Source organism: Clavelina lepadiformis, chromosome 9 (assembly GCF_947623445.1).
Source record: "Clavelina lepadiformis chromosome 9, kaClaLepa1.1, whole genome shotgun sequence".
Classification (NCBI taxonomy): Eukaryota; Metazoa; Chordata; class Ascidiacea; order Aplousobranchia; family Clavelinidae; genus Clavelina; species Clavelina lepadiformis.
The window spans coordinates 15563222-15589524 of record NC_135248.1 but is presented as its reverse complement, the minus strand read 5'-3'; the positions used below and the strand labels follow the sequence as shown (position 1 = coordinate 15589524).

General features: G+C 37.7%; 1 protein-coding gene across 5 annotated transcripts; it reads right to left on the bottom strand.

Annotated features, from left to right (window-relative positions):
- Positions 1 to 13192: 13192 nt before the first annotated feature.
- Positions 13193 to 25997, bottom strand: LOC143470302 (uncharacterized). 5 transcript variants are annotated; one of them, XM_076968348.1, is made up of 27 exons: positions 25813 to 25997; positions 23844 to 23945; positions 23535 to 23603; positions 23299 to 23443; positions 23077 to 23179; positions 22663 to 22759; positions 22492 to 22587; positions 22139 to 22271; positions 21631 to 21683; positions 21447 to 21542; positions 21044 to 21368; positions 20878 to 20982; positions 20613 to 20713; positions 20300 to 20386; positions 19629 to 19797; positions 19421 to 19500; positions 17038 to 17091; positions 16827 to 16929; positions 16670 to 16765; positions 16399 to 16518; positions 15892 to 15975; positions 15248 to 15375; positions 14111 to 14222; positions 13922 to 14022; positions 13604 to 13706; positions 13404 to 13456; positions 13193 to 13306 (listed from the first exon to the last, which is right to left on the bottom strand). In XM_076968348.1, exons 1-27 carry the CDS (start codon positions 25825 to 25827, stop codon positions 13244 to 13246), a joined length of 2793 nt encoding a protein of 930 aa, XP_076824463.1. In that variant the 5' UTR covers positions 25828 to 25997; the 3' UTR covers positions 13193 to 13243. The 5 variants fall into 5 exon arrangements, with proteins under 5 accessions (XP_076824463.1, XP_076824464.1, XP_076824465.1 ...); XM_076968349.1 differs by having other exon boundaries at positions 16866 to 16929; positions 25813 to 25996; XM_076968350.1 differs by lacking the exon at positions 17038 to 17091 and having other exon boundaries at positions 25813 to 25996.
- Positions 25998 to 26303: the final 306 nt, after the last annotated feature.

The following is a 26303-nucleotide window of genomic DNA, read 5'->3' as shown; positions in this document are numbered from 1 at the left end:
AACTTATTTTTATGGATTTAACTAATTATAGGTTTAGTGGCCGTGCTAGTTGTTACCAGCAAATATCAACGTTATTTCTCTTGAGCACGTTTTAAGCCTTCTCGGCTTTGTCACTTTTTCCTGTTCATTCGCGCGTGTTAGTAACAACTGGCTTGATTTTTCGTCCCCACCGCGATTTTGACGAAAAATAAATGAAAAATGAAAAAAAAAAAAATTTACGACTGTGAATCAAGGCAGTGCAAGGCGCGTGCCAAGCAGAGCCACCTGCGCACTGCTTGGCAGTTATTTACGCAAAAACATTCTAAGAAGCCGCCGATTGCTTTTTACACTTGGCCTGATCTAACGCAGCTATTGGCTTTATCCTGACCGACGCAAAAGCACTCCGGCCAACAATAAATCTGCAGCGATGTGAGTTTACTCGCAATTCGCAATGCGGCGTCGCCGACAAGTTCAAGAACGAACTCCCATGGCAGCCAACAAGGCGACGTAGAAAAACCTCCCGTGAAGTTGTTCCTTGTTTCAACTCCTCTTTCGGAGAAAATGCCGCCACCAGGAATTATTCCCGGGGAGTCAACAATTGCTCAAAGCTCATCGATTACGTCACTTCCTGCGCGCATCTGTTGGAAAATTTTTTTTTGTTTTCAAAGAAATTTGTAATTGAAAATCTAGAAATATTATCTGTGTATTTTGCGGCTTATTCACCCTTTTTATTGTTTGTTTCGTCCTTCCTGTGGCCATTATGACTAAATTTTAGTAAAATTACTCGTCATTTTCTAAACAATTCGATAAAAACAAGTTGAGGTGGGGCGAGGTAAATACAACAAGAACATAACGGTTCGATTTGTTAAAAATGAGTTTAAAGACATGGTAATTAAACACAGATAGCCGTCATAATTTATAATACCAGATGCGAAGACGGTAAATAGAAACCATTGTGACGTTTTACCACTGAAAGGTCACAAAGACAAAACGAAGGGTTCAACTCTTGTAACTGCACGGAGACGCTGATTTAAACTGTGCTTCAGCATATAAAAAGGCAAAACACAGAATCACACGCGCAGAATCACAAAACACAGCGCGTATAATCGCGGTCGCCATCGAAGCTTGTTAAAATACAAGAAAAAATGCTATGCTTACAGTGACGTCACAAAGGCAAACATGTAAGTTTGGTTAGAACGCTCAAGGCGAGCAGACATCGTGGTAAACAGAATATTGAGCAAGTCTAGAGCGGCCTTATCCGGTGACACGGCCCACATCATTCTCAACGGCGATGAACAAATATCTTAATCGTCGGACTAAAGACAAGAGTAATTGGTTCAAATTAAATGGTTGAACATATTATTGGACGTTAAGCTGGTCAAGAATGAAACTACTTGTGGCACATAAGTCACAGAACACAGAGTCTGAAAACCGTGCCAAGACACGTTCGTTTGTGATTTAAAATGGAGCAGCTTAAGGTACAAAGAATAATTTCACAGCCAACAGCAAATGTTAAGAACTACTTTTTATAACGTGGTTACATTATGAGCCCCAGTCACTCTGCAATCTAAACGTAACTAGTAAACTCATTATTATTCCAAAACAGTCAAAGCAAGTTTAAATGGACTTAAATTCACAGCTACACCACATTTGACAACAACAAAAGAAAAGAGGGAGCATCAGGAACTAGACTTTCACATCATTTCACATCATTTTTCATGATTTTCACATCAAAGTAAGTGTTTTTTATGTTGATATCACTGCTTTGAAAATATGGGACGATTAATTCACTGCATGATCAATTCAATTGAAATAAAAAGGTGGAATTTTTACCCAAGAATTTTACGGAATATGCACACCAACATGACACCAATTCCATTGACACATTACATCGTTGCTTGATGCTAAGTAGCAGGAAGCCTCATTTTATTGTTTTTAAACATTTTAGGTTTTACAACTTCCAGACAAATGAATGTACATCGCGTTTGTAATTAACACACAAATTATTTGGCTACAAAAGTCCTTAAAAATCATGGTGTAACATTAACTTTAAAAATGCCGGTATAAAACTTCACAATCATTTATGTCTCAGAAATTATAATTTCGGGTATACTCATACAAACGGTTTCTGCAAGAAGAGTTCTTTTCACTGAAAATGTGGACGACCTATATTGGACAGAATTTACAGATAACAATCCAATCATGATGATGTCCCACAACTTTTTTTATTTTGTTTAACTTTATAAAATGTCTATGCTTATATATTTTTAAAAGATCGGGATTAGCAAGCTTAGGGTTTGGCCAAAAATATTCTCCAAACACGAACAGTACCAAAAAGCACTAACAATAAACGATAGCATAAAATTATTAAAATGACTCAGAAAATCTGTGCTTTCTTTCATTTTTGCGAAAATATAACAAAGAATTTTTTAACAAAAAGCTATGATGTATCTGGTAGAAGCCTAACCTTTTCCTTGTCAAGGCCTTTTAAGTTGATCAAAGACTTCTTCAAATAATCTGGTACCATGTTTTGACATTGGGCACAAATTATTTCAGATCTAATGATCCCAACATGCTATATATCAGGAATATTCGAACTTCATTAACAGTGGGTTGCATAAAGTGCAGTAATGCACATGGCTAAGGCTGTATAAGGTATATCACAGGGTACATGCCTAAAGTCAACATGTTGATTTGCTTCAAATTAATTCAAAAAGCAGCGTTGCAGTAAAATTATTCTACATAAAAGTGACAAAGTTTTCTGGCGGCGCTTCCAGAAATTCCAAGTGCAACTTACATACAGGTCATGGTCAAAGTGGGATACAATGTCTGTTCAAGACACGTGAGTTTCAACCAATACGACAATTATCTGAAGTGACATTGCACACAACTAAGTAAAAACTTATCCATGCAGTCGAACAAATCACACAAAAAGTCATACTGTTTGTAGCCACCTCGCGAAATCATGATCCAGGAAATACAACGGTTAGCTTGCACAAGTGTTTATCTGTGCAGGCTCGGTTGAAAACGAACTACAACAAAAAAGCCACTTTGAGTTTCATTCTATAATCACAACAACAACACCATTGTTAATATTGCACAAAGGTAATCAGGAAATGTTGCAAGTGGTTGAAAGCGAAAAGTTGCATATGGACTGAATAGAAAATCTAAAATGACCGATTATTTAGTTAATGCCTTGTTTCTATGTCGGCGCATAGAACAAATGATCTAAAGTCTTACATGTTCTACAGATAATTAGAAACACCAATAATATAAACCTGTCGGCTTTGCACGTCTGAATAATTTGAACATGTTTCAGAGCATTTCTATAGAAATGTTCATACTTGCTCTAGGAGCGAAGGACAGATCACATCCTAGCGTGAACAGCATTATTGTCTGTCAGGGTAAGAAGCCTGTGAACTAGCAAGTCTCACTGTCACTGCGATTTGTCTAAGTCAAACTTTTTAAGCTTTTCTATTGTGACGTCACAGTTTAACCTATACATACAACAAATGAAAAATATACGATATCACAGCTTATAAAAAAGTCAGGCTGTTTGCAACTTGGATGTTTTCGTTGGCTTAGTAGCCGAGTGGTCAGACAGTCGGAGTTCTCAACTCACAATGACCCGATGCTAATTCAGTCAAATTTTTGGTTGTCAGTGTCAGGTAGGCTATAATATTTGTAACATGGTACAATATATAGCCTATAGCATAGCCTAACCTACATAGTATGATAGGCTAATCTTTAAACTCTTTATACTATATAGGAATGTCTTTGCACAACTTAAACTTGGCGGTGATTTCTTATTGCTCGAGATCGGATATCGATCTACACAGGAAAAAAAAGTGACTGAATGCGTTCCAAAAAAATGGTTATGAATATCCCGGTATTTAGCCACTACCAGCTGGATAAATACAGTCCTTCTTGCGGCTAAATACTAGTCTGAAAGGACTAAATCCTTTCCAATCGTGTTTGGTTATGAATATCCCCATATTCAGCCGCGAGCGTCCTAGTTAATGTAAACCTGGCTAAATACTCGCCCATATAGAACCTAGACCAGCCTGGGATTCCCTGGCTTAATCCATGCCAATTGAAATGTCGCACTTGAACATCACGTGACCAAAATGCATAATTACCAGTCTGACAAAATTTTAATTATGTATCCTTCCAAAAAAGTCAAAGAAAAGAAAAAGCGATTACTTTCAAAATTCACAATCGGCTTGATGCCGTCTACCACAAGCTACGAGAACGAAACTAAGGAAAATGGCATATAGTCAACTAAAAACTATAAACTTATAGGCTACAAATGCAATAATAATAAAGTTTTTACAATAAACTTAAAGAAGGCAAACAAACATTCCTCGTTTCGAAATACTGTAATGTAAACATTCAAGCGAAATTATTATTATTTAAAATTATTATTTTGGTTAATGTAATAAAACCGTATATTGCATATGATGCAACAAGTAAAGACATTCGGACAAGAATCCAGGATAAAATGTACACAAAGCAGAGATAATAGACACAAAAAATTTCAGATTTTCCTAAATCAACAAAGTGCAATTGGTCAACAACAACTGATCCGGGTCCCGGATCTCATTTAGTACCTGCACACAAATTATGTGGCTGTTTTCGATCTTTAACGAGCTTTACGCTTCCATCATTCATAAGCTTGATGACAGTAGATAGCTCTTTAGGAGAAGAAACTGCTTCTAGTTGGTTCATAACTTTGGAAAATTCCATTAGGCATACACACCCTGTTTCACAGCACAATGACCTTCCCTCGATGAAATTACAAAATCGCAACCGGCACTTGTTCACCATGTTTTCTTTAGAGGAATATCCAAAGAATATAGCAATGTCGGTTATGCACTGCAAAAATAGAGAAAACGTTACAACAATAACGTTGACACGATTTTGTATCTTATGTTTACTAACGACAAAAAGCAGAGCCTGTTGTTTCAATTTTATGCTTAAGTTAATGAAATATCAGTTAAAATCACACTTACCTTTTCTTCAACTTGCATGATGGGTACTTTTCTAAAGTCTTTGCAGTGCGTTCGTCACCAGGAAATTTTTTGATAACTTCCATCCTCCTCTTGATCGCTATTAATGATATTTCTTCCCCCTCGTTTGCGTGATTTTTCTTTTTCAGAAGTGGCGTCATTGTGAATTTATTTAAGGCTGCCATTTGGTTGTTGAATCGCTTTCGGATATGGGCAAATGAACAGGGCTTCACTGCCACAATGAAAATACAAAATCTTGTTTGTTAGATCCTAACTCACAACAAACCACTGTTCACCTCCACCAAAAACTGCTCCATCGCTGTTCCAAAAAATCTTTCAAGAAGTTTTCTGTCTTTGAGACTGAATGGACTGATTTTATTATAGTTCCAACTTCTTGAAGAGATGAAGGCAGATCGTGTACTGTGACTGTGGCAACTGCAAAGTGCACATACTGTATTGTAAATTATTCGTTAAAATGGTAACGCTTATAAATCCTCTATATTTTTTTAAAACTATGATAAATTATTTCAATTGCGCAAAATATAGCACTATACAAATTACAAACTTGTACACAATACATATATAATAGGTATGTATTTTTATTATAGTATGTATTACAGTAGCCATGGCAGTTACCAACGTAATGAAATATAATAACGCAAAAGCAGTGCAGTAATCACAAACTTTGCTTTTAAAAAATAAAGACAGGTTTACATTTTTGACCGTAAAACTAAGGGCTATAATTTTGGAACAAGTTGCAAAATTCACTAAGTTTACGTTAGCATTAAATCTCTAATACAGTACTCAAATACAATGCATATTATATCTATTGTAATAAAATTTAGTGTGTACACCACCAATTAACGCTGCGTAAACCGACTTTTACATAATAAAGTAACCAATCACCAATGCAATAGACAATTTATAGCCAAAAGTTTAATCATTTAATATCACGAATCTCGTTCCTCGTGTTCGTACAACAGAATGTAAATCGATTCATTTTTGGCCGGACAACAGCCAGACATATGTGCAAATGGAGTATATTGAACGTTTTGAACTAGCTTTGGTAATGCTACTGATCAGTGTTTTACATAAAAATATGCCCCTCCGGTTTCCTTCATAACAATGTCGCAAAGCTTGAAAATAGTTCGCAACGGTTCATGGTTGCAAAATAAAACAGTCTTGGCTACATTACAAAGCTTTCTTTTGTATTAGCAATCGCACGCAATTGAAACATTACTGCGTTATGTGTAATTTCGTCGTCGTCCTCTGTTTTTGCTTTTTCTACGAATCATTGATTACGCATGGAATCACTCTGGGATCACGTGCGAAGTAATCACCACCGGCAGGCGAAATTAGTTACAAGGAAGTCTTGCAAACGGAGCAGAAAGCTTTTGAAACTAACTTGTTTTGAACAGCAATAGAAGCAATAGAAGCAATAGTTTAATAACTTTGCTCCCACAAGTTATGAAGTTTTACAATAAAAATGGAATAATCGGTTGCCGCAAAACAATAGGCTACAAATGTAATGCCTGGAAAAACAACAGAATTGCCAACAAACCTTCAATCCCTTTAATGAAAGCTTCATGCAAACCATTCTTGAAAGCGAAATTTCGTAACCAAGGGTCCATCTCTGCAGTGTGGTGTTTGAAAAGAAAGTATTACTAGACTTGTGTAAGATATCATCCGCAAAGTTGTCTTTCATTGGTTGGATTGTTGGATACTTCCCAACTTATTTTGAGACTTTTTTCTTTCCGGCTAAATATACTCCAGGTCTACCCAATTCTCTCAACTTCCTTTTTCGTGGCCAGTTAGTTTGCCTGCATGTAATCGTTAGCCGCAATACTTTATGCATAGTTCTCCAAAAACTTGGTTTTGTGTGCTAAATCATGAAGCTCTTTATTTGTAGAAACTGTACCAGCTATCAGAATGCAAATTATGCATGCAATTCCATTCGACTTTACCACAACCATTTGCGGAAACATGTTCGCGACTCTAGTTTTCGTTACGCTTGTCAAATTGAAAATTACAGGAAAAGATAAAAATTCCAATTCCCTGGCACAACCTAAAAAATAAAAATTGTCCAAGGAAAGTAAGTCTGGGTGCAAACAACCTCAACCCAGAGATTATGTTTATGTAATTGACCCTACCCCAAACTCAAAATGGCATCAAACTTGCTTTACCTCAACACCAAAACACAAACAAGCAAACCTACCTTGAACATTTTTGTTGTGATTGTTAGCCTAGATGTCGTATTTTTTTGTGAAAAGTGAATGAAGTATTCGTAGCACTTGTGTGCGTTGACATTTCCGGATTATTTAAAAAAAGCTTTTACCATTTGGGGAAAATAATTTGGGTAATGAAATTTGTAAAAACATCTTGGCCTACTGTACTTACGTGGGAAAACTTTTAAGTTCCTTCGTCCTTTTACAACCTTGCATTTAGTAAAAAACTCATGAAATTATGGCATTGCAGGGATAAGAAAGGTTTTAAACAGTGACGAAATGTCACCATCTAAATATTAATGTGGTGTTTATCGCGGTAACAGCAACTATTAAGCCGGTAACTCCGACTGTGTCAAGTGGCTGAATATATTACGTGACACGAATGACATTAAGCCACTTGTTTTGCACTTGTAACGAAGTAAACGCCAATCACATCGTACACTGGGTTTTATTTAGCCATAATTGTTTCCAATGCATCGGTGGTGCGTAGTTAGCCATAAAAAAGCGTTGCGAACTGTATGTAGGCAGGTTTATGGTACTTGGACCAAAATAAGGCGTGGGGAGTGTTTTTTTGGACGAAAGTGGCATTTTATTAGTCAATGATGAAAATTGTGGACTATTATCAGTCACTATTTTTTCCTGTGTAGGCCTATATCCTTCTTGCAAGTTCCTAATATCTCACGTTTTTGATTTTTAGGTATAGCCTAATTACCCGATATCGGAACTGCCCACCAGGTTCACTAAACAGGAGCAAATGTCCTTAAGTCTTGTCCAAGGGCAAGATAGCACCTTTAATGCAAGCTCAATGCTTTTTACACTAAAGGCCCACACAACACTGTTTTCCGTGAGCTATAGTGGTGTGTTATTTTGCATTAAATGACTTGGACAGAATTTCTTCTCACTCAATTTTCAATTAATTTGTAAATTGAATAAGTCAAACTAGGCTATGATACATTACTACGTAACTGTGCACCTAACAGCGTAGGCCTACACTACTTGTAAGTCTATATACACTACTAAGTGCATCCAAACATCCAAGCATTGTAGCATGAAAATTTGTAAAGAATGCGCCTCTATGTCAAACTCTGCAGTGTCGATGGTCAGCATAGATTGCGAGTTAAAATGCTTTTTAAGGGTTTGCGTGATTTCTGCCGACCGGTCTGTAGAGCATCGCTCTTTCCAACGAGATCTTGGGCGTGCAAGGCAGCAGCTGGTGCGCACTGTGCTATTTGTGGCTCAAGCCTGACAGGTGCTTGCGCAGGCAAAGTGCAATCCTAGTGGTAGTCGTCCAGTTTGCGGTCATTTTGAACATCTTCATTTTCGTGGTCACTGGGAAGAAACGGCAACCTTCCTTTCTCGTTTCACGGAGTCATAAACTTTCGAGCACCACAGGGTGATTACATAATGTAATCAGCGATAAACAACAACAATTAACAATGGGAAATGGACTATCCTATGGCAATACATTGCAGCCCTTTTCACAAAATTTTTGCCATCACATGTTGATGTCACTAAACGACAAGAGAGAATTATGCACCTTTTGCAAACGGAAAATCTATATAAAAATCCTAGTTGATTTTACAGAATACTTTTTTACCTTCTTTTATTTTATTAAGGAATTGTGCCAATAAACGTTTTTAGGCGAAAAAAAATATTGCAAAAAAATAAAGTTAGGTCTGAGAGTAAATGTCATGCTTTGCGTATTCACTAAATTCTTTATTTTTAAAATTTTGTTATTTTTTATTTTGTATTTTAAAATGATGAAAATAGGTAACAAATGTATTAGGCAAATAAAAAATCAATAACCGCCTCAAAATTGAACTTTTCGAGCTTTCGCCGAAGCAAAATTAGCGATAATATTGTGATAATAACCAAAATAAATATACAGATTATGTAGGATTTACAATTCTAATATTTATGTGTCGTTTTAGCAAAGAGTAACACGAGCCACAATCATTTCCTGTACCATTGTTGTGACGTAATATTTTTGCCTTTCTCGCATGCGTTCAGTTTGTCGAAAATAAGTTTGTTAGCGTAGAGGAGTTCGAAGTAACAAGTCTGGGAATAATCAGCAATTTAATGCAGTTGAATATAGTTAACCCAAAATGCTACTACTTTGACTGTTGAATGAAGTGCTGTTGATGTGCCAATGTTCTATCAACTTGTAATCGTTTAACGAAGAAACAATATAACCAGTTTATACAATCAACAAATTTGTGCAAACTACTGAACAGTAGGCCTACAACTTAAGATAAACTCAGGGTCAGGTCGGACAACTCTGTTTGTCGGCTTCACAAGACAATCAGCTTTTAGCTGAATAAACGAGTCTAGGATTGATTAAGCAAACAACGACCTTGAGGCTTATTATATCGAGGACAATATACATTCAGACAATCAAAGATTGTATTGGAGTGACTGGTACAGTCAAGTTCAACAACAATAACCAATCATTCCATTACAATATCTTCAAAATCAAGTTTTTGAACGTATAATGTCTTTCTATAGAAAGAATCGATAGAGCTGATAGCCGATCATCATTCATGGTAGAACGTAAATAGGACTTTATCATTTTGAGCTTTGAGAAACTCCTCTCACAACTCGCAATTGAAACACCAATGGTAAGATAAAGTTTCAGACACAAGCATAAATATGGTAGGCCTACGTACTTGTTGAATCAAGTAGGTGTGATTTAGCTAACCACTGTAAAACATCAAACGCTGTTGCATTACGATCAAACGTGGTTTCACTGCTTCGCACCAGCCTCTTAAATCTGTCAATTTCCACAGCTAGCTCCAAAAAGTCCACCTCGTCGTCATAAGTGCTTCTAAAAGCGTTGGTGAATCCATTGTGACTTTCGCTTTGCAGCAGCGCGTGAGGATTCAAAAATCCAAACATATATTTCAAGTGGTGTATGCCGGTAAACCTAGTTTCAGCTTCAAGTTTAAATCTGTCCAATGCTTGAAACATGCATCGTCTTACTTCTCCAAAAACACTAAGGCCAGCATCTTCTGCGTGTTCGCCAGGCATTCTCTTTTTTCTGCGAACTCTCCGATCTTCAACTGGAATCTCTAGCTCTGTGCATTTTTTGATCGCTGCATCCACAGAACCTTTAACCAGATTATCTCGTTCTTCCACTAAAAAGTTGACAAACGCTTTCATCTTGTTAGAGCATTGCGCTAACAGCAATCCTTTTGCTGCAAGTAAGTTTAAGTATGATGAGACTCTCGCAGGATTACTTTCCAAAAACATAAGAAGAAAAAGAAAGAAAAATTCTGAACCGCTTCTAGAATACTATGAGCGTCACCTCGTGTATTAAGATTTTCGTTTGGATTACATAGTTCCTCTAGACTCTAGAGCATCCATAAACTCGTCAAAACCTGCGTGAAGGGCCGTGATGTGCGCTCCATCGCGTATCAATCACTCGCTTCAGCGCGATTGGCGCATGCTTTAGAAGGACATCCCATCTATGAGTAGAGGCAGCAAAAAAAAAACATACTTTGTAAAACAGCGAAAATCTGTCGATTAAATGCAACGATCCGACGGCATGAACACCTGCAAGATTCAGTGTGTGATTTCCACACGGTACGAGTAGTGCTTTTGGATTTATGTTTTTGATTTTTTGCTGAACTCCAGTATGAGCTCCCGACATAGTAGATGCGTTGTCGTAGCCTTTTCCCCTACACATCATCACATCTAAGTTGTTTAGTTCAAGTTCATCTAGAATAGATTGAGAAATTTCAGCTGCCGTTTTTCCGCTCAACGGAAAGAAATTCAAAAACGATTCCTTCAGTTGGGCAATACTGTTTTTGATTGTTACATATCTGACTATAAGAGTCATTTGATCAGTATGTGATACGTCCGGAGTACTATCGCACATAATCGCAAAATATTTAGCTTCGCGCACCTCTTCAAGAACGATGTTTTTGACTTTTTTACTGAGAAGCAAAATAAGCTCATTTTGAATAAGTTAGTGGGAGAAAGATAAGTAGTTGTCATCTTCGTAGAAATACGAATATCAGAAAGGTATTTGATGATTACGGGACTATATTTTTCCAGAAACTTCACGGTCTCTAAAAAATTCCCTTGGTTGTTGAATTCAAAAGCTTCACGATGTCCTCGAAAAGGAAGGTTTTGCTTACTTAGAAACAATATGACATCCACAACGCTTTCTAAAATTGCTTTCCACTTTTTTCGCTCTTCATCCATATAAATGGTGATCTATAACTTCAGGCCAAGAGGCCACATCATTGGGCAAATTGTTGACTACTGCAACTGCTTCGTCGTTATTTTCACCTTCGTCTCCATCTATAACTGGCAATGCATAATTGATTTCATTGTTCAGATCCTGTTTCTTGCGTTTCTGCTGATAAGCTGATATTTTCAGTATCTCTCTAGAGCTCAGCGTTATTGTCTGGGTTTTCATTTGAATCGTTCTCCGGTAATATGAAAGAATCATTTGAACCAGAAGAGGTTACAAATTTTAGCATAGCTCCCTTGTGCTTTTGTAATTCTGCTTCTCTTGCTTTCTTCTTCTTTTTAAAAAAAGCTCCACTCTCTTTGACACGTTTCATTTTCGAGTCTAAATTAACACTTGTATAAATTTAACCACAACCTGTCATTTAAACGTTTACAATCAATAACAACTTAAAAGTTTACAATTAAACGTTTAAATGCCCAGGACTGGTTCACTTTTCACAGTTTTCTTGGTCAGCGGGACCAAATTGTAACAAAATAGTTTGTTTACCGCTCCATTTTTTTTAAAATTCTCGTGCTGTGTCCACTGTGCAGCCTCATTTTGCCGCCCCCTTGCAGCCTGCCGACCCTGGCGCAGAGCCAGAATCGCCAGTTGGCTGCTACGCCACTGCAGCTACTACCAGGTTTTGTTCCTGGCTTGTATGCCAACTACTACCAGCTTTTGTTCCTGACTTGTATGTCAACCACTACCAGGTTTTGTTCCTCGCTTGTATGCCAACTACTAAAGGGTTGCAATACGTCCGGATTTTCCCGAACATGTCCGGAATTTTAGCGTTCAAACTCCGTCCGGGGGGGAATGCTAAAATATGCTTAAAAGTCCGGAAATTTTTTAAATTGTTTGTTGCGTTACGGGTAATAATTGCATTGTAACGCCATAAACGACAATAGAGCGCTGTATTTGGGATACAATACAGTAATTTAAATACATAGATGAGTGGAATTGGGCTAGTACAGGGATGTCCAACCTGCGGCCCGCCTGAGATTTTTGTGCGGCCCGTTAGTCATTTTCACTCCAAAAGTATGTACTTTATGTACCCATTTTTCTTGAAATTTAATAGGTTCTGCGGCCCATTGAATTATTTCAAGTGACAATGCGGCCCACTTTAATAAAAGGTTGGACATCCCTGGGCTAGTAGCTGAAGGCCTTATATCTTGGTCAATATTGCAAAATATAGAACATGTCTGATACGATAAGAGCGTATACTCGCTGAAGAAAATTATAAAGCAGTGCAAGGCCAAATAGCCTAGTGAATTCACGATACTATGTTCAAAAATCCCCTCCGGTGTACACTGTACAGTCGATAGGCAAAGCATGGTATAGTGACGTCCATTTGACAGACGATGTGTTTATACCTCATTTTAAAAACCGCTAGTGGGCACTAAAGAGTGTCCGGATTTTAGGCCACGAAAATATGGTAACCCTAAATTAAGTAGATCGGAAGGTGGTGTGTTCAAGTAACAGATGGTACATTTATTGGTCCTGATTACCAGCAGGCAATACAATAAAATATTTGGCTCTCGTTAGTAAGTTGCCCAAATACAAGCTCGGTTAATGGACGTCAAGCGATCAGGATTGAGTCTCGACGAAGTATGAAATAGCAAATCTAGCGGGTGAGGGCCGGGGTTGCAGGTTTATGGGAACGACCACATAGAAATCCAATAAAACGATCATATTTTTTTTCTTTGTTATATTAATATTTGTGGGAGTCACAACAACTACAGTGCCAAATTTAATATATTTATTAATGTTACATGAAATTAAGATAAAGGCAGTGCTCATCTGCGAGAGTTTTGTTTGTTTAAATGCAACTTCCCTAGCGGCTTCCTCACACGATCCATCTGAAGTAAAGAAATTATTTATCAGGGATTTTTACAGCAGATGTTGATGTAAGTATTACAACAAAAATGTTCTACAGAATGTAGAATGTGGTCTTACCAGGCTCGTGGTTCTTTTTTCAAATGCCATTTTCTGACCAGATAGGGTGGTAACTACAGAATATTTGTATTAGCAGGTAATTAAGCAGTTGTAGAGCGACATGCAAAGATGGCCTAATATTGTACTGGATGGAAATAATGAATTATGCTAAAGATGAAAATAATCAAATTTTGACAAGATTAATCTTAGACGAAACTCACCGTTCGATTCAGGGAGTTTGTTTTCCTGCTTTATCTTTTTTGCTGGTGGTGTGATTGGTATCTCAAAAGCCAGACTGCGTTGACTGACTTGCAACGGAGTAACCTGGAGTTAAAATAGTTGATAATTTGCAAAAAGAAAATCAAAGACAATGCTAGGTTTCCATGACAACCCATCTGGGTATGTACTGGGTCAACTTTCACATGCAATCATAACGCAACAATCGGCATTGTTTGACGTCGACTGCAAAGATTTAATGAACAACAGAAATATTTTGTGCAATTATTTTGGGTATAATAGTTTTGTTGCAATAAACAAACCTTGACTTGGGGAAAACTTTCAGAAGCTTCGATTTTTCTTTTCGATGTTGCTGTAGGAAGTGCTTGCCTGCCACATGGTCGATATCCAGGCAAGTTGTGTGCTGTAATGCAATTTCTTCATTATACACAACATGGGTATGCTTTTTACCATCTTCAAGCAGAGATATCGCCTTGAATGAAAATTCTTACAAGGTTCAGCTGATGTGCTCTGCGCCGATGTGTCAAGTTGGTTGATTCGCTGCAGAGTGGAGTCTGCGTTCCCAACCCTGATCGCTTCATCACAACGACGAGGGGTCTTTCCCTAAAGGGAGAACTATAAGTGAACATCGAATTGCAAAAAAGTTAGAAAAGTTCAAATCACGATCACGATCACGATCACGTTAAACATAAAATTGTGAATGTGGCGAGATGGTGCAGAAAACAAGAAATATTATTAACAAGAAAACAAGACTACAATTATTGAACCTGTGTGCAGTGTTGTATCTACTTGAGTCACTTAACACGAAACAAATGTCTAAAATGACTCGACACGAGTCATGTGGCAGTAGAGACAGCAAAGAGTTTTAGTCGATAAGAATATTTTATCCAAAAACTTTTGACTTCAGTCAGTAAATGGCTCAGATAAATCCCAAGTTGCAAAAGAACAGCTTCAAGCGGTGTGAAAAACAACAGCAAGTACTTACTGCGCTTATTTCATTGTGAACGGTACTTTCTATCCACTAAACCAGGGTGTCAAACTCAATCGCACCAGGGGCCAAAACTCAAAACTTATTTAACGCCGCGGGCCGTAAGGATAAAACTTGATTGAACGTTTCGTGACACGAGTACATGAATTGGAACAGTCAGCGAAACAGCACCAAATTTTTGTTTTTTTTGACGGTTTTGGCTGGGAATAAATCGATTTATTCTATCGCATGATGAGGCAACTGTAGTGCTGCTGTATTGTGCGATTTGTTATAATCTTGTTTCTTGCTTGAAAAAAGTAAGTTATACTGCACAATGATCTCGCGGGCCGGAAATAGTTCAATGTATAAAATAGCATTGCGGGCCAAGTTTTATTGTAAAGCGGGCCGAATGTGGCCCGCGGGCCGGGAGTTTGACACCTATGCACTAAACAAACAGAACGTACGGCAGCAATGTTTACTAAAAATCTCATGGAACCCTACCTTGGTCGTTTGTGATGAATTTAAACTTATTTGCTAGTAGTTTAGTTAGTCATCAGAAGTTACAACCAAACAATAAATTTACTGGCACTTGCAAAGCAGATGCAGTGAAATTTCGAAGATCACGTTTTCCGATTAACTTGTTACAAGTGATGACGTCTACCTGAGTTTCGATTGGGTACGACGACTTCAAATGAGGAAGTTGTTTAGCGTTTCTCCCCTGAAGTTCTGCGATCCGATGCAAGGAGCAGCTTGTGTTCGGATAATCCGGTTCTTCAAGCAAGGGCAGCCCTAAACATAGAAATCATTTGAAGGATTCAGCAGAGAATCGAGTGGTTAAAAGTACGTTGAGCTCAGGGTTAGTCACTGCCATGATTCCGATGCACAGGTGAAACTTTAAGATGTTTAATCAGAGAAGCAAGAATAGCGGCTGAACATCACTGCATGCTCGTTAACTTATTGAAAGCAGGCAGATTGTTAAAATGATGTCGGTTAAAAAACTTTCTAACCAAGTTTACAAAATAAGAGAAGATCTGATGTAAGTATCATGGACAATCTTGCACGTGCACATGGATGAAAAAGGAAGGTTTGAAGCAACACGGCCGGTGAAATCTAAGTGCTAAAGTTTATTGGATGAGAAGTGAAAAGTTTTTATATTTTCCGAATGTAGTTTTAGTGGAAACCTTTCAAGGATTCTCTTTAAAACGTGAGCAAGACAATCGCTACTTTTAAGAATGCATCTGAGTGTGTTGTATAGAAGTAGATAGAGATGATAAGAGAATGGCATGCTTATAAAGAGCATCCTACTATTCTGAGATCGCTGCGACTGAATTTGAGATATTTCTTGCCACAAAACTTTGTCATTTTCAAATGAGGCACGCCTGCAATATCCTAACAAGATAAGGTCCTTCAGCTGCTTTATTACATAACAATCATTCAATGTAATAGTTAAAATGCGGATGTTATGTTTGAAGCTTGTTACCATTTTGAAGTTGTCGGCATAATATAAATTATTTCCACAAATTTTTCCAAGTTCACTTATGATTACAAATATTTCTTTTCATAACAAAAAACAGAAATGCGGCAACACCACAATAAGCAGCCGTTTTAAAAAATTTTAAAGCCAGATCATGACAACTATCTTAAAAAAATAATGATTTATGTTCAACTGCTAATATTCCACCAAGCCATTGAATAAAATTAATTAGAACCACATGACAGGGTCATGAATCATTCACTTCTCTGAAATATCTATCAAAGAATCTACATTTTACGACGTGAGAATTCAAAACCAAGAATTAACGAAGTGGTCACCTAACAAGCTGGGCCGAGCGGTCGATTGTTTTCTCGAGTCATACGAGCTGATCGTCGATCTTCTCTCCACAAATGTCGAGTCATCAAAAATGATCGAGTCACTCACAACGTTGCCAGCATCTTCAGAAAACGGCAACAGAACAAATTGAGAACATTTAAATAATTGTCACACAGCTGGAAGTTCTACCAAAGGCGACCAGCAATTAAAAAAAAAATCAGCAAAATATTGCCCAAGCAGTAATGACAACAAAGGAACTGCCCTTGCACTCACTATGTGCTTTGTTGTCGTTCAACAAACTTGTCTCCATGCTCAGGTAGTTTCTGCCAAGTCCAATGTTGTCATAAATGTCGCGTCGCATCGGGCAGGCTGGAACAAAATCATGAAATAAAAATCAAACGTGGATCAGAGAAATGACAACATACTGTACTTCTTATTTTAACGTCCTTAAAGAAGCGGCATTTATTACCAACATCCAACGAAGTGTGAGGTTGATGTTTCTTTGTTGGTGAAGGTTTCGAAATGGCCAGATCCTTCAACAAAAGCAATAGACTAAGTGAAAGGACAATTTTAATGTTTTACAAACCTGATTCATACAATTACTTGTAGATAAAAATTTACTATAAAGTATATTTTCGAACCAAAGAGTCATTGAGTAATGAGTCATATTTTCGAAGTGAACTTTTGAAAGATTCCTGTAAAACAATCAATGGGCAGCTTAGAGACACAGTTTATGAGTACAGTCAACTCTCGATTTAACGGACTTCGGATTTAACGGACTCAATATGCGCAGATCTATGAGTAAAAGAATGTACCAAAAGAACGGTTTTTATTGTTTTGGAATTCGCCAGGCTACTTGCGTGAATGCGTGAAACGATTAGAAAGCTGTCTCTCACAACGTCACCATACCAGCGTACTCTGTACGTCACAATACCAGCGTATTGTGATCTATCAGCGTACTCTGTACTCTGTTAGCAAGAGCCTTCATTCGGTGCACCTTAGAATCAGTTAGAACCTGCCTGTGTTTAGTATGGTGCATTATGTCTAAGCCAAATGAAACACGTAAACGTGTGAACTTGTCGGTGATGCAGAAACTAGAACTGATCAAAAAGCTTGAAAAAGGGGCCAGCGTTGCGAGTGTTTGCGATCAGTATGGTGTCAAAAAACAAACAGTCTCAGACATTAAGAAGAGCAAGGACAAGCTGTTGAAATACGCTACGTCTTATTGTGTTGATGCAGCGTCTTCCAAGGGTGGTAAAGTGAGCAACAGAAAACATATGAAGATGGGTAAGGAACAATCTTTGGACGCAGCAGTTATGAAGTGGTACGTTCAACAACGGTCCAGTGGAGTGAATGTGCGTGGGACAGAGATAATCGCAGCTGCTGCTAAACTTGATACCAGTCTTGGCTTAACCGATTTTAAGGGCAGTGATGGGTGGCTTTGGCGATTCCGGAATCGCCACGGATTATTTAACGAGGTTCTGCATGGCGAGGCTGGTGATGCAGATACGGCAAGTGTGGCCCCCTTTCGCGAAAAATTAACAAAGCTGATTAGTGACGCGGGCCTCACCCTATCTCAAGTATATAACGCAGACGAGACGGGAATTTTTTGGCGTTCTATCCCGAAGAATTCTCAAGTCCGTCAGGGTGAGGAGAAGAAGACAAGCAAGGAAAGGCTGTCGGTCCTGGTCGGGTCCAATGCCACCGGTACTCACCGACTGAAGCTAGCCGTGGTGGGCAAATCGAAGAAACCAAGATAAGGGTCCTTTATCTGCCCCCTAATACAACATCGGTTATACAGCCAATGGACCAGGGGGTTATTAGCGCCTTGAAGAGGCGCTACATCCGACGTTACTTGGATGAGGTCCTGGTCATTGTAGAGGACGAAACAGATGCTGAGGTCGACACCAGGGGCCAGCGGACCTTAAGCAACATAAAAAATTATAATATTCGTTCAGCCATTTATAACTTTGCAGCAGCGTGGCAAGACATTAAGGTGTCTGTCCTCGCAAATTCATGGAAGAAAATCTTAGAGGACAAAGATTCAGAGGCCAACTTTGAAGGAATAGAGGCAGGAGATTTTCTCCAAATGTTGCAGCGTGGTGGGGAGGTATCCACCTCCATCGATGATATAACAGACTGGCTGGACGAATTAGATCTGGACCCAGGGTATCAGTTCATGTCTGAGGCCGACATAGTGGCATCTGTGGTGGATGGTGGAGAAGAGGAAAGCAGTGACGAGGAAGAGGCGATTGAAGTCCCCAAGGTGAAGTTGTCAACTCTACGGAGTTATATCGATGCCCTCATTGATTACTCCGCCTACAGCCAACTACCTGAGATGGCGCACCAATATGGGAAGCTCAGGATGATCAGGGAGCATATCATCAAAGAACAGCATATGGGGGTCGCCAGACAAAAATCAACAGCTTCTTTGCCCCTAGCCGCCCTGTTCAACATGGTACTCCAGCCAACCCATCTGTGTCGTCTCCATCTCTCTTACGCATCCCACCTGCCCCTGAAAATCTGAACAATGATGCCCCATGCTGCAGTCATCGTCCCGCCATCCCTGAGGTTGATGTTCAGGAGGATGGACATGATGAGTTGATGATCATCTCTGACTCAGATTAATCTACATTTAAGTTGTGTACTGTAGTCGCGCAGGCTATACAAAATACAAACAAGGAACGCATTTTATGTGTCTTTAAACTGCTACTGTGTTGTACTGTACAGTATTTGGTTTATTAATCGTGAGCATCTGCGCAGTATAAACATGCTTGGTACGCGTAATACATCTCTCCATCAAAGTACTGTAGTGTTTTATCGTAGGCGTGTTTTCCAAGCAAAAGCTAGAATTTGCGGTGACAGATGGTCTACGCTATAGCAGAGTACTTGACTGTACACTGTAGTGTTTTGTACGGTATTTTCGATTAACGGACTTTTTCCAGCAACAGACTGCTGCTGGTCCGCATTTGTCCGTTAAATCGAGGGTTGACTGTATTGAGAAGTTTAAAAAAACCGAATCACCTGTGATTTGCTGCATAAGATCGGAGTGCCAGGAGAAAACAAGAACTGATGACTCCCAAAAGAATGTTCTCGATATTTTGCTACAAAAGAACAATGTGACTTTGTGCATCAGCAATGAAATCTCGGTTGAGATTAATCAAGTTGCAAGTAGAACTGAAACGAGGAATTCATCCTAATCAGTAGATCGCAAGAATGAGCATTAACTGACCTTGCTGGGACTTCAGCTCTTGATCAAGTCTTTTAACCTCGTCCTCAGATGATTTTGCTTCCAACTTCGATTTTCTTAAGTTCTGTTGCCATAACAACTTCTCTTCATTCATCACTTGAGCTGCTTTTTTGAGATCACAATGACTTTTCATCAACTGTGAGTGAGCCTCCTTCATGAATAGAATGACGAGATAAAGATTTATTACAAAGTCACAAGTTCAATCAAAATCAACATCTTATAAAAATTGATCAACAGAAGCAATAATCAGGAGACATCATCCTTTTGTTTTCGAAACAAATTACTCCGAGGTTAACAAACAACAACGATTCAGAAATGTAACAACTGGACTTTAAAAAACTTCAAATCCAAACATTTTTGTGGAAATATCTTGCCCAGGAAGTCAATATTTTCTTGAAACATAAACAACAATTAAAAGTAAATATACAAGATTATTATGAGTTATGTCAGTTGGTGAACATAATTTACAGTTTCTTCCCCTGTGCTTTTACCAATGCTAATCTCGCTACGGACAATGAAGCTTTGACATAATGCAATTTCTTGGTGCATTGGAGAAACCAAAAACTTTTCAAAATTGGAAAGTCAGTTACAGCTAAGAAGTAACTTGTTGCAACAGAGTTCAAATAGAGATTGTCGTGTTTTGCTGAGAATACCTGCAGTGTCCTCAATTCAGAGCTGGTTTCAGCTGATTGATTTATCTGATTTTGTAGATGATTTATTTCAGCATTTAGTTCAACAACCTGCAAGTAAGTTTATATGAGCTTGGACGTAACATTCACTTGAACACAGATAGTACTCAAGTTTTCCATACGACCAATAAACAATAGTTTGTAAACTATCCAAGCAATGCACTTCATCAAGCATAAAAGAAGCAAATACATTAAAATATTTCTTCAAAAATCAAACTTTTAAGTTTACAACAATCCATCAGCAGGAATGTTTCAATATTTCAATTAATTTCTTAACCTTATCTTTTTGTTCTTTAGTCTCAGTGCGAAGAGTCTTGATCAACTCACAACTTAGTTGATGCTCTTTCGACAAGATTTCAAAGTTATCCTGAGCAGATTCTGCAACACAAATAGATGTTAAAATGTCAGTGACATGAAAATTTGTGGATTCTTTATAAAATAAAAATACTCTATTGGTGATTGAAGTGGATTTGGTTGGGAAAATATCTGACCACTTGTTATGAGTTAAGACATGGCAGATAATGGTTTGAAATGCAAATGACCTTTATCCACTTTCATCTCAGTGTAACTTCCCTCCAACATAACAAGTTTTGACGAAAACTCCTGAAGATCTTCCACCACCTTGTTGTAAACTTTATTTGTCGTGTCTAGAAATTATGCAATAATAATGAGCTCGAAGTTTATGTTCAGGTCGACGATACGACTTACCCAGCTTAGACAAAAGAACTTTAATTGTTTGTTCTTTTTCAGAAACTTGCAAATTCACTTTTTCAAGATTCTTTATGACATCATTATTCTGAGATTTCAGAAGGTCGAGGGTTTCCTGATTTTCCTCCAATGACATCTCAGAGCTTCGATTCTTGCTCAAAAGTTTCTCGCATGTTTCTTCACTCTCGTTCAGGTTCTGCCTCAATATTGATAACTCTGACAACAACGTCTGGTGATCTCGACTCAGCTGTTGTTTGAGGTCAACTTCAGTTGCTAGCCTCAGGTCAAGTTCAACCAACCTCCTTTGAAGGTCATCGTTGATCAACTGCAATGTAATTGTGATGATTAAACGTCAAACATGGAACTTTTCCATGATAATGATTCAAGTTGAGCTTAAACCAACTTTCTCTTCATTCAATTCTCGTCTCATTTCCTCTGCAGAGCTCGGACTCAACCAAACTTGCTTCATATCAACAATTTTTTCTTTCAAAGCACGAACCTGCATCATACAGTAAATAAAATTATTATTTGCGAAATTCATTCAAACATTAATGAATCGTTTCACAAAGCATTATCTCGAAGCGAACCTCAAACTGAGTGACCACAGACATGCTTTCCCCCTGCAATGAAGGCTGAGGATCTAAAAACAATGGAAAGTTTCAGATGAAAAGTAGAGCCAACAGAACTTCTCAGCTACACCAATATGATTTACGACAAAATTGTTGATGTGCCGAAGTATAATAAAATGTCCACTTTAAATTTTATGAAATTTATTGTTATAACCAAAGTCAAGTTGCACGTGGTCTAATAAAACTGCATTAAGTTAAACATCCAAAGCCAACATAATTTGAAAACATGACCATAACCAAAAACAATAAACCAGTAGTAACACACCACAGTTATGATGGGAGAAAGAAAGAAACGATCGAACTCAAACAAGGTTGGTGAAAGAGACAGGTACCAATTCTTTATGACAACATAATCACAGTAAAATCAATGGACATGCCAGAAGCCGACAATGCTTTTACTGTAGCAGGTGTTTCTAATGAAGAGTAAGAACTCCTGATCTCATTCCAATATAAAAAATATACTGACCAATCAGGGGCTTTCTACATCCTGACTCCGCGTCATTGAGTGCTTTTTGCAGAATGTCGCGTTCATCGAACCATTGCTGTTCTTTTCTGGCAAAACTCATCATTTTTTTCTCGTTGAGAAGAAGAACTTGCTCCTGGTAACAAACGACAGAAAAATAAGTTGATGCCTTTGTTTCAGAGCAAAGTTTGTGCGATATCGAACCCTAACGCATTAGAATATCAGAAAGTTTAAGTTATCACTCATCATTCACACAGCAGTAAATGGAGTAGAATTTGCAGTTGTTTATATCCACAGCATAAATTGTTGGAATGTTGAGAATGATTTAACAGAAACTGGCCTAGCACAGACATCACCTGATTTGAGCAATTTTGTTGGAGTTCACTGATGTCACGTTCAAGTTTCTTTAGCTTTGTTTTGTTTAAATCTCGTTCTTTTTCAACTCTTTCAAACTGTAAAAGTTTAAGCAATTCAACGAGATCAAAAATCATGATGGCAATAATGTGTGACATCGTAACAAGACTTACTGTTTTTTCAAAATCCTGGACAGTTTTCTTTTCAATTTCCAGATTGATTTGAGCATCTTCAAAACTTCTTTTCAATTTGTTGTTGATTTCTTGAAGTCTGACAACAACAAAATTCATAAACAAACAAACACGACAGATGACACGTCACCCGAAATACAGAAAATGTTCCTGGTGGAATTTTCGTTGCAAAAGGTGGATCCAACTCATACAATGAACGCAACAAAGTTTACAAAAATTAAAGTCAAAAGCACAGGGATGACATGCAATAATGGAAAGAAGGCTGCATTTTGTATCGGAATAAAATTTTAGATAGGTATTAGAAAACCCATTTTCAACCACGTCTTTTGTGCTAATGCAAAACTAAGACTACATCATAACTTCAGCAGATTTTGATAAAAATGAGTATGTACTCACTCAGATAATTTCTTCTCCCAACGCACTTGCTCATCCTCAAGTGTGACATTGAAATCATTTTGAACTTGTTTTTGTTCTTTCTTTGTTTTATCTAAATCTTGTTCTGAGGAATTATTTTAGCTAAAATTAGAATTTTGAGATCAAATCAATTTGGAGAAATGACATCTCAAGCTTGAATACTGTAACATGACCAATTGCAAGAAAATGAAAAAGTAAACTCACTCAGCCTTGATATTTCCAATCTTTGTTCTTCATTTAATGTTTCAAGATTAAAACGAATTTCTTGCTCTGATGTGAGCTCGGTGGAGAGTGCACAATTCTCCCGAGACAATATTTCTATTCGTTGCACATTTTTCCGATGAATGACCTAAAAAATAATCTTAGTTAAAATTAACTTTATTGATATTCGATTTAATTTAAATGACTAACGCAGCTTAATGCAATGCATCGAAACTCACAGAATATTCATAGAGTTGAGTGGCAGGAGATGGCAGCGGAGAGCCGTTACTCTCATAAACATCTTCTTTCTACGAGAAATAGACATAATATTATAAAGTACCTTACAACAAAATTAATTTACTTGCATTTTTACATTCATTTTACATTTTACATGCATACATAATATTAGAACTCACATAAAATTTAGAGATATTTTGCAAGGAAAATCATCATTTAACTTGATACAGAGTTTTTATAACAAGCAAAATTTTGAGACGGAAACATTTAACTTTTTCTGTTCTGCCTGAGCATGACAAGACACAAGGTACCTGGCGATTTAGTAATATCCGGGATATCGGAGAATGCTGCTCTGGTACACCTGAGTTAGCTGCCAGTGGGGAGTTCAACACATTCTCCTTCCCAAGTGAACACTGCAAGAAAAAGGAAGGTCACTAATCAGAGATCCAGCACTTAACATGCATATCTGTTGATGATGAGAACTTATGTGATTCGCACCTTTTTTGAAACTGTATGCATTATCATTACAAAGAAATTTAAGGTTTCATGGCTACACAAAGATGTCTATGTATAAGCTCAAAGTAAATTCATGATAACTAATTGTTGGTAGTTAATATGCGCTTTATCTATTTCCATGCCTGTATGAACTTGTGCAGAACTATACAAAAATTTACATGTTTAACTTTGTGACGATTACGTCACGAATCACGAGTTGTTTTCCAAGATGTTTGAAATTTAATTTAGAATCCTATAATTCAGTTGTTTATCAGACTTGCGTTCTCTTTAATGACGTCAGATAATTTCCTCGCTTGAACTAGTTTGCCACATATATATACTGTTGTAATGTTTTCAATCTTTCCTTTTTATGTGATCGATTTCACTGGTTACTACAGCGCTATGTAACATTCAGTAAGCTTTGCCCGAAGGTGAAAACCTTTGTGTTATAATAAATAAAATGGGAACTTTATAAGTTAGTAATTTGTATAGACAGAATCAAGCAAATTTGAGAAATGAGAACTCATTCATCGAAGCAGAAGTAAAACAAGTCACCAAGCATCAATCGTCCTCGCTCATATTCAAACAATTACCGCCAGCAAATGCGGTCTTTATGACAGATATGTTCCTTGTGTAATACCTCACACGAGTAGTACACAAGCGAATGAATTATTAAATGTCATAACTTCAAGCTTACAATCCGGTAACCTAAGCAGCGAAAGCATAATGCCATGACCCGCATATAGGTTTATTGCTTTCACTCAGGGCAGTGGTTTTCATCCTTTTCCAATTCATGCACAAGGTGGCATCAGTCGCTTTTGAAATTACCTCAGGCCAGGCTAGCTACGTAGGCTACCTAGGATTGATACCAGGAACTCAATAGTAAGCCTACACTAGCTTTTATTGTAATTAATTGGCATTGTCGTAACTGTGATAATGTTTGAGTCAAATTGTTATTGTAATCATGCAATTGCTCATTAAGGAAACTATGAGTTAATTCTTGTTATTTTATGTGATTTCCATGTTTAACTTTAATCATTTAATGCTATCATTTAATTTAAGTACTATTCCCTTTAAGTTCGTGTGAAGCTAAGTTTTGTCATTGGGATTGGCCAAGGAGGTCATTCGTATCTAGTAGAGAACGTGTTGTGTGTACGCTCTGTGTGAGCCGATATTACAATCATCAACTTATTACAGTAACAGTGATTGGTATTTAACTGTCGTCTTCGCGAGCCAACTTGGTAAGCATGGCAACTTCACCCTTGATATATTTCAAGACTGTGCTCGGTGAACAGAAATCTCTCTGAAAACAAGGTCACACAGGCTTTGTACCCAGGCTAGTGCAATCCAGCACTTCTGAGATCTCGTTGAGAAGTCCTTGACAGCCGGACTACAAAGAATACCCATTTTCAGCAAGATCTTGGGTGCGACAAACAATTGCAAATGACAAATGCAGTGCACGAAAATGCTCAGAACCAATGGAAATGCGCACTTAGGCTATGAAAAATGTGTTAAATGTGGTTCTAGGCCTAAGTTAAAAATAGCACACATTTCTATCCACTGTAGCCTAGGCTATCTAACGTAATTACCGTTAACCATATTCATATTTTCCTACTTCGGTTAACGGTGCTCGGCAAAAAAGTGGCTACTTCAACGGCTACAATTTAACGAAGTAGGCTAGCTTTCTCTAAATTCGGTAACCGGCAGCCGGTGAAATAGACGCCGCCAAGTATTAAATGTATAGGCCTATTATTCAATAAAAAGCAATGCAACAGCTCACCCAACCTCGTTCTCTGCCATGACTTCTTGGCAACTCACTTCAAATTCAAGTTCCCTTTAAAATGTTTTTACTGCAACGCGCAATCACTCAAATCGTGAAACTTGTTTACCACCAAGCTAATTCATATCAGAACAATTAGGCCTAGCATATACCATGAGCGATAGGCAATCAAGTGGAAATTGTTGAATTTGGCGCCATAACACTTAGTGGTCACATGTCGGTTTGGGATTCTAATGGCAAGCTAGGTGCTATCATGATTAAAACATTTTTTTTGTTTTAAGGTTTGTATATGTTTTATCTATGGAAAACTATATAAATAATCAGTAATTATAATCAAAAATAATTTCCGTCTACTAAGGTGATGTTGTCTGAACCAATACAATAAAATATTTGGCTGTCTTTTAGTAAGTTGCCCAAATACAAGCTCGGTTAATGGACGTCAAGCGATCAGGATTGAGTCACGACGAAGTACGAAATAGCAAATCTAGCGTTATCT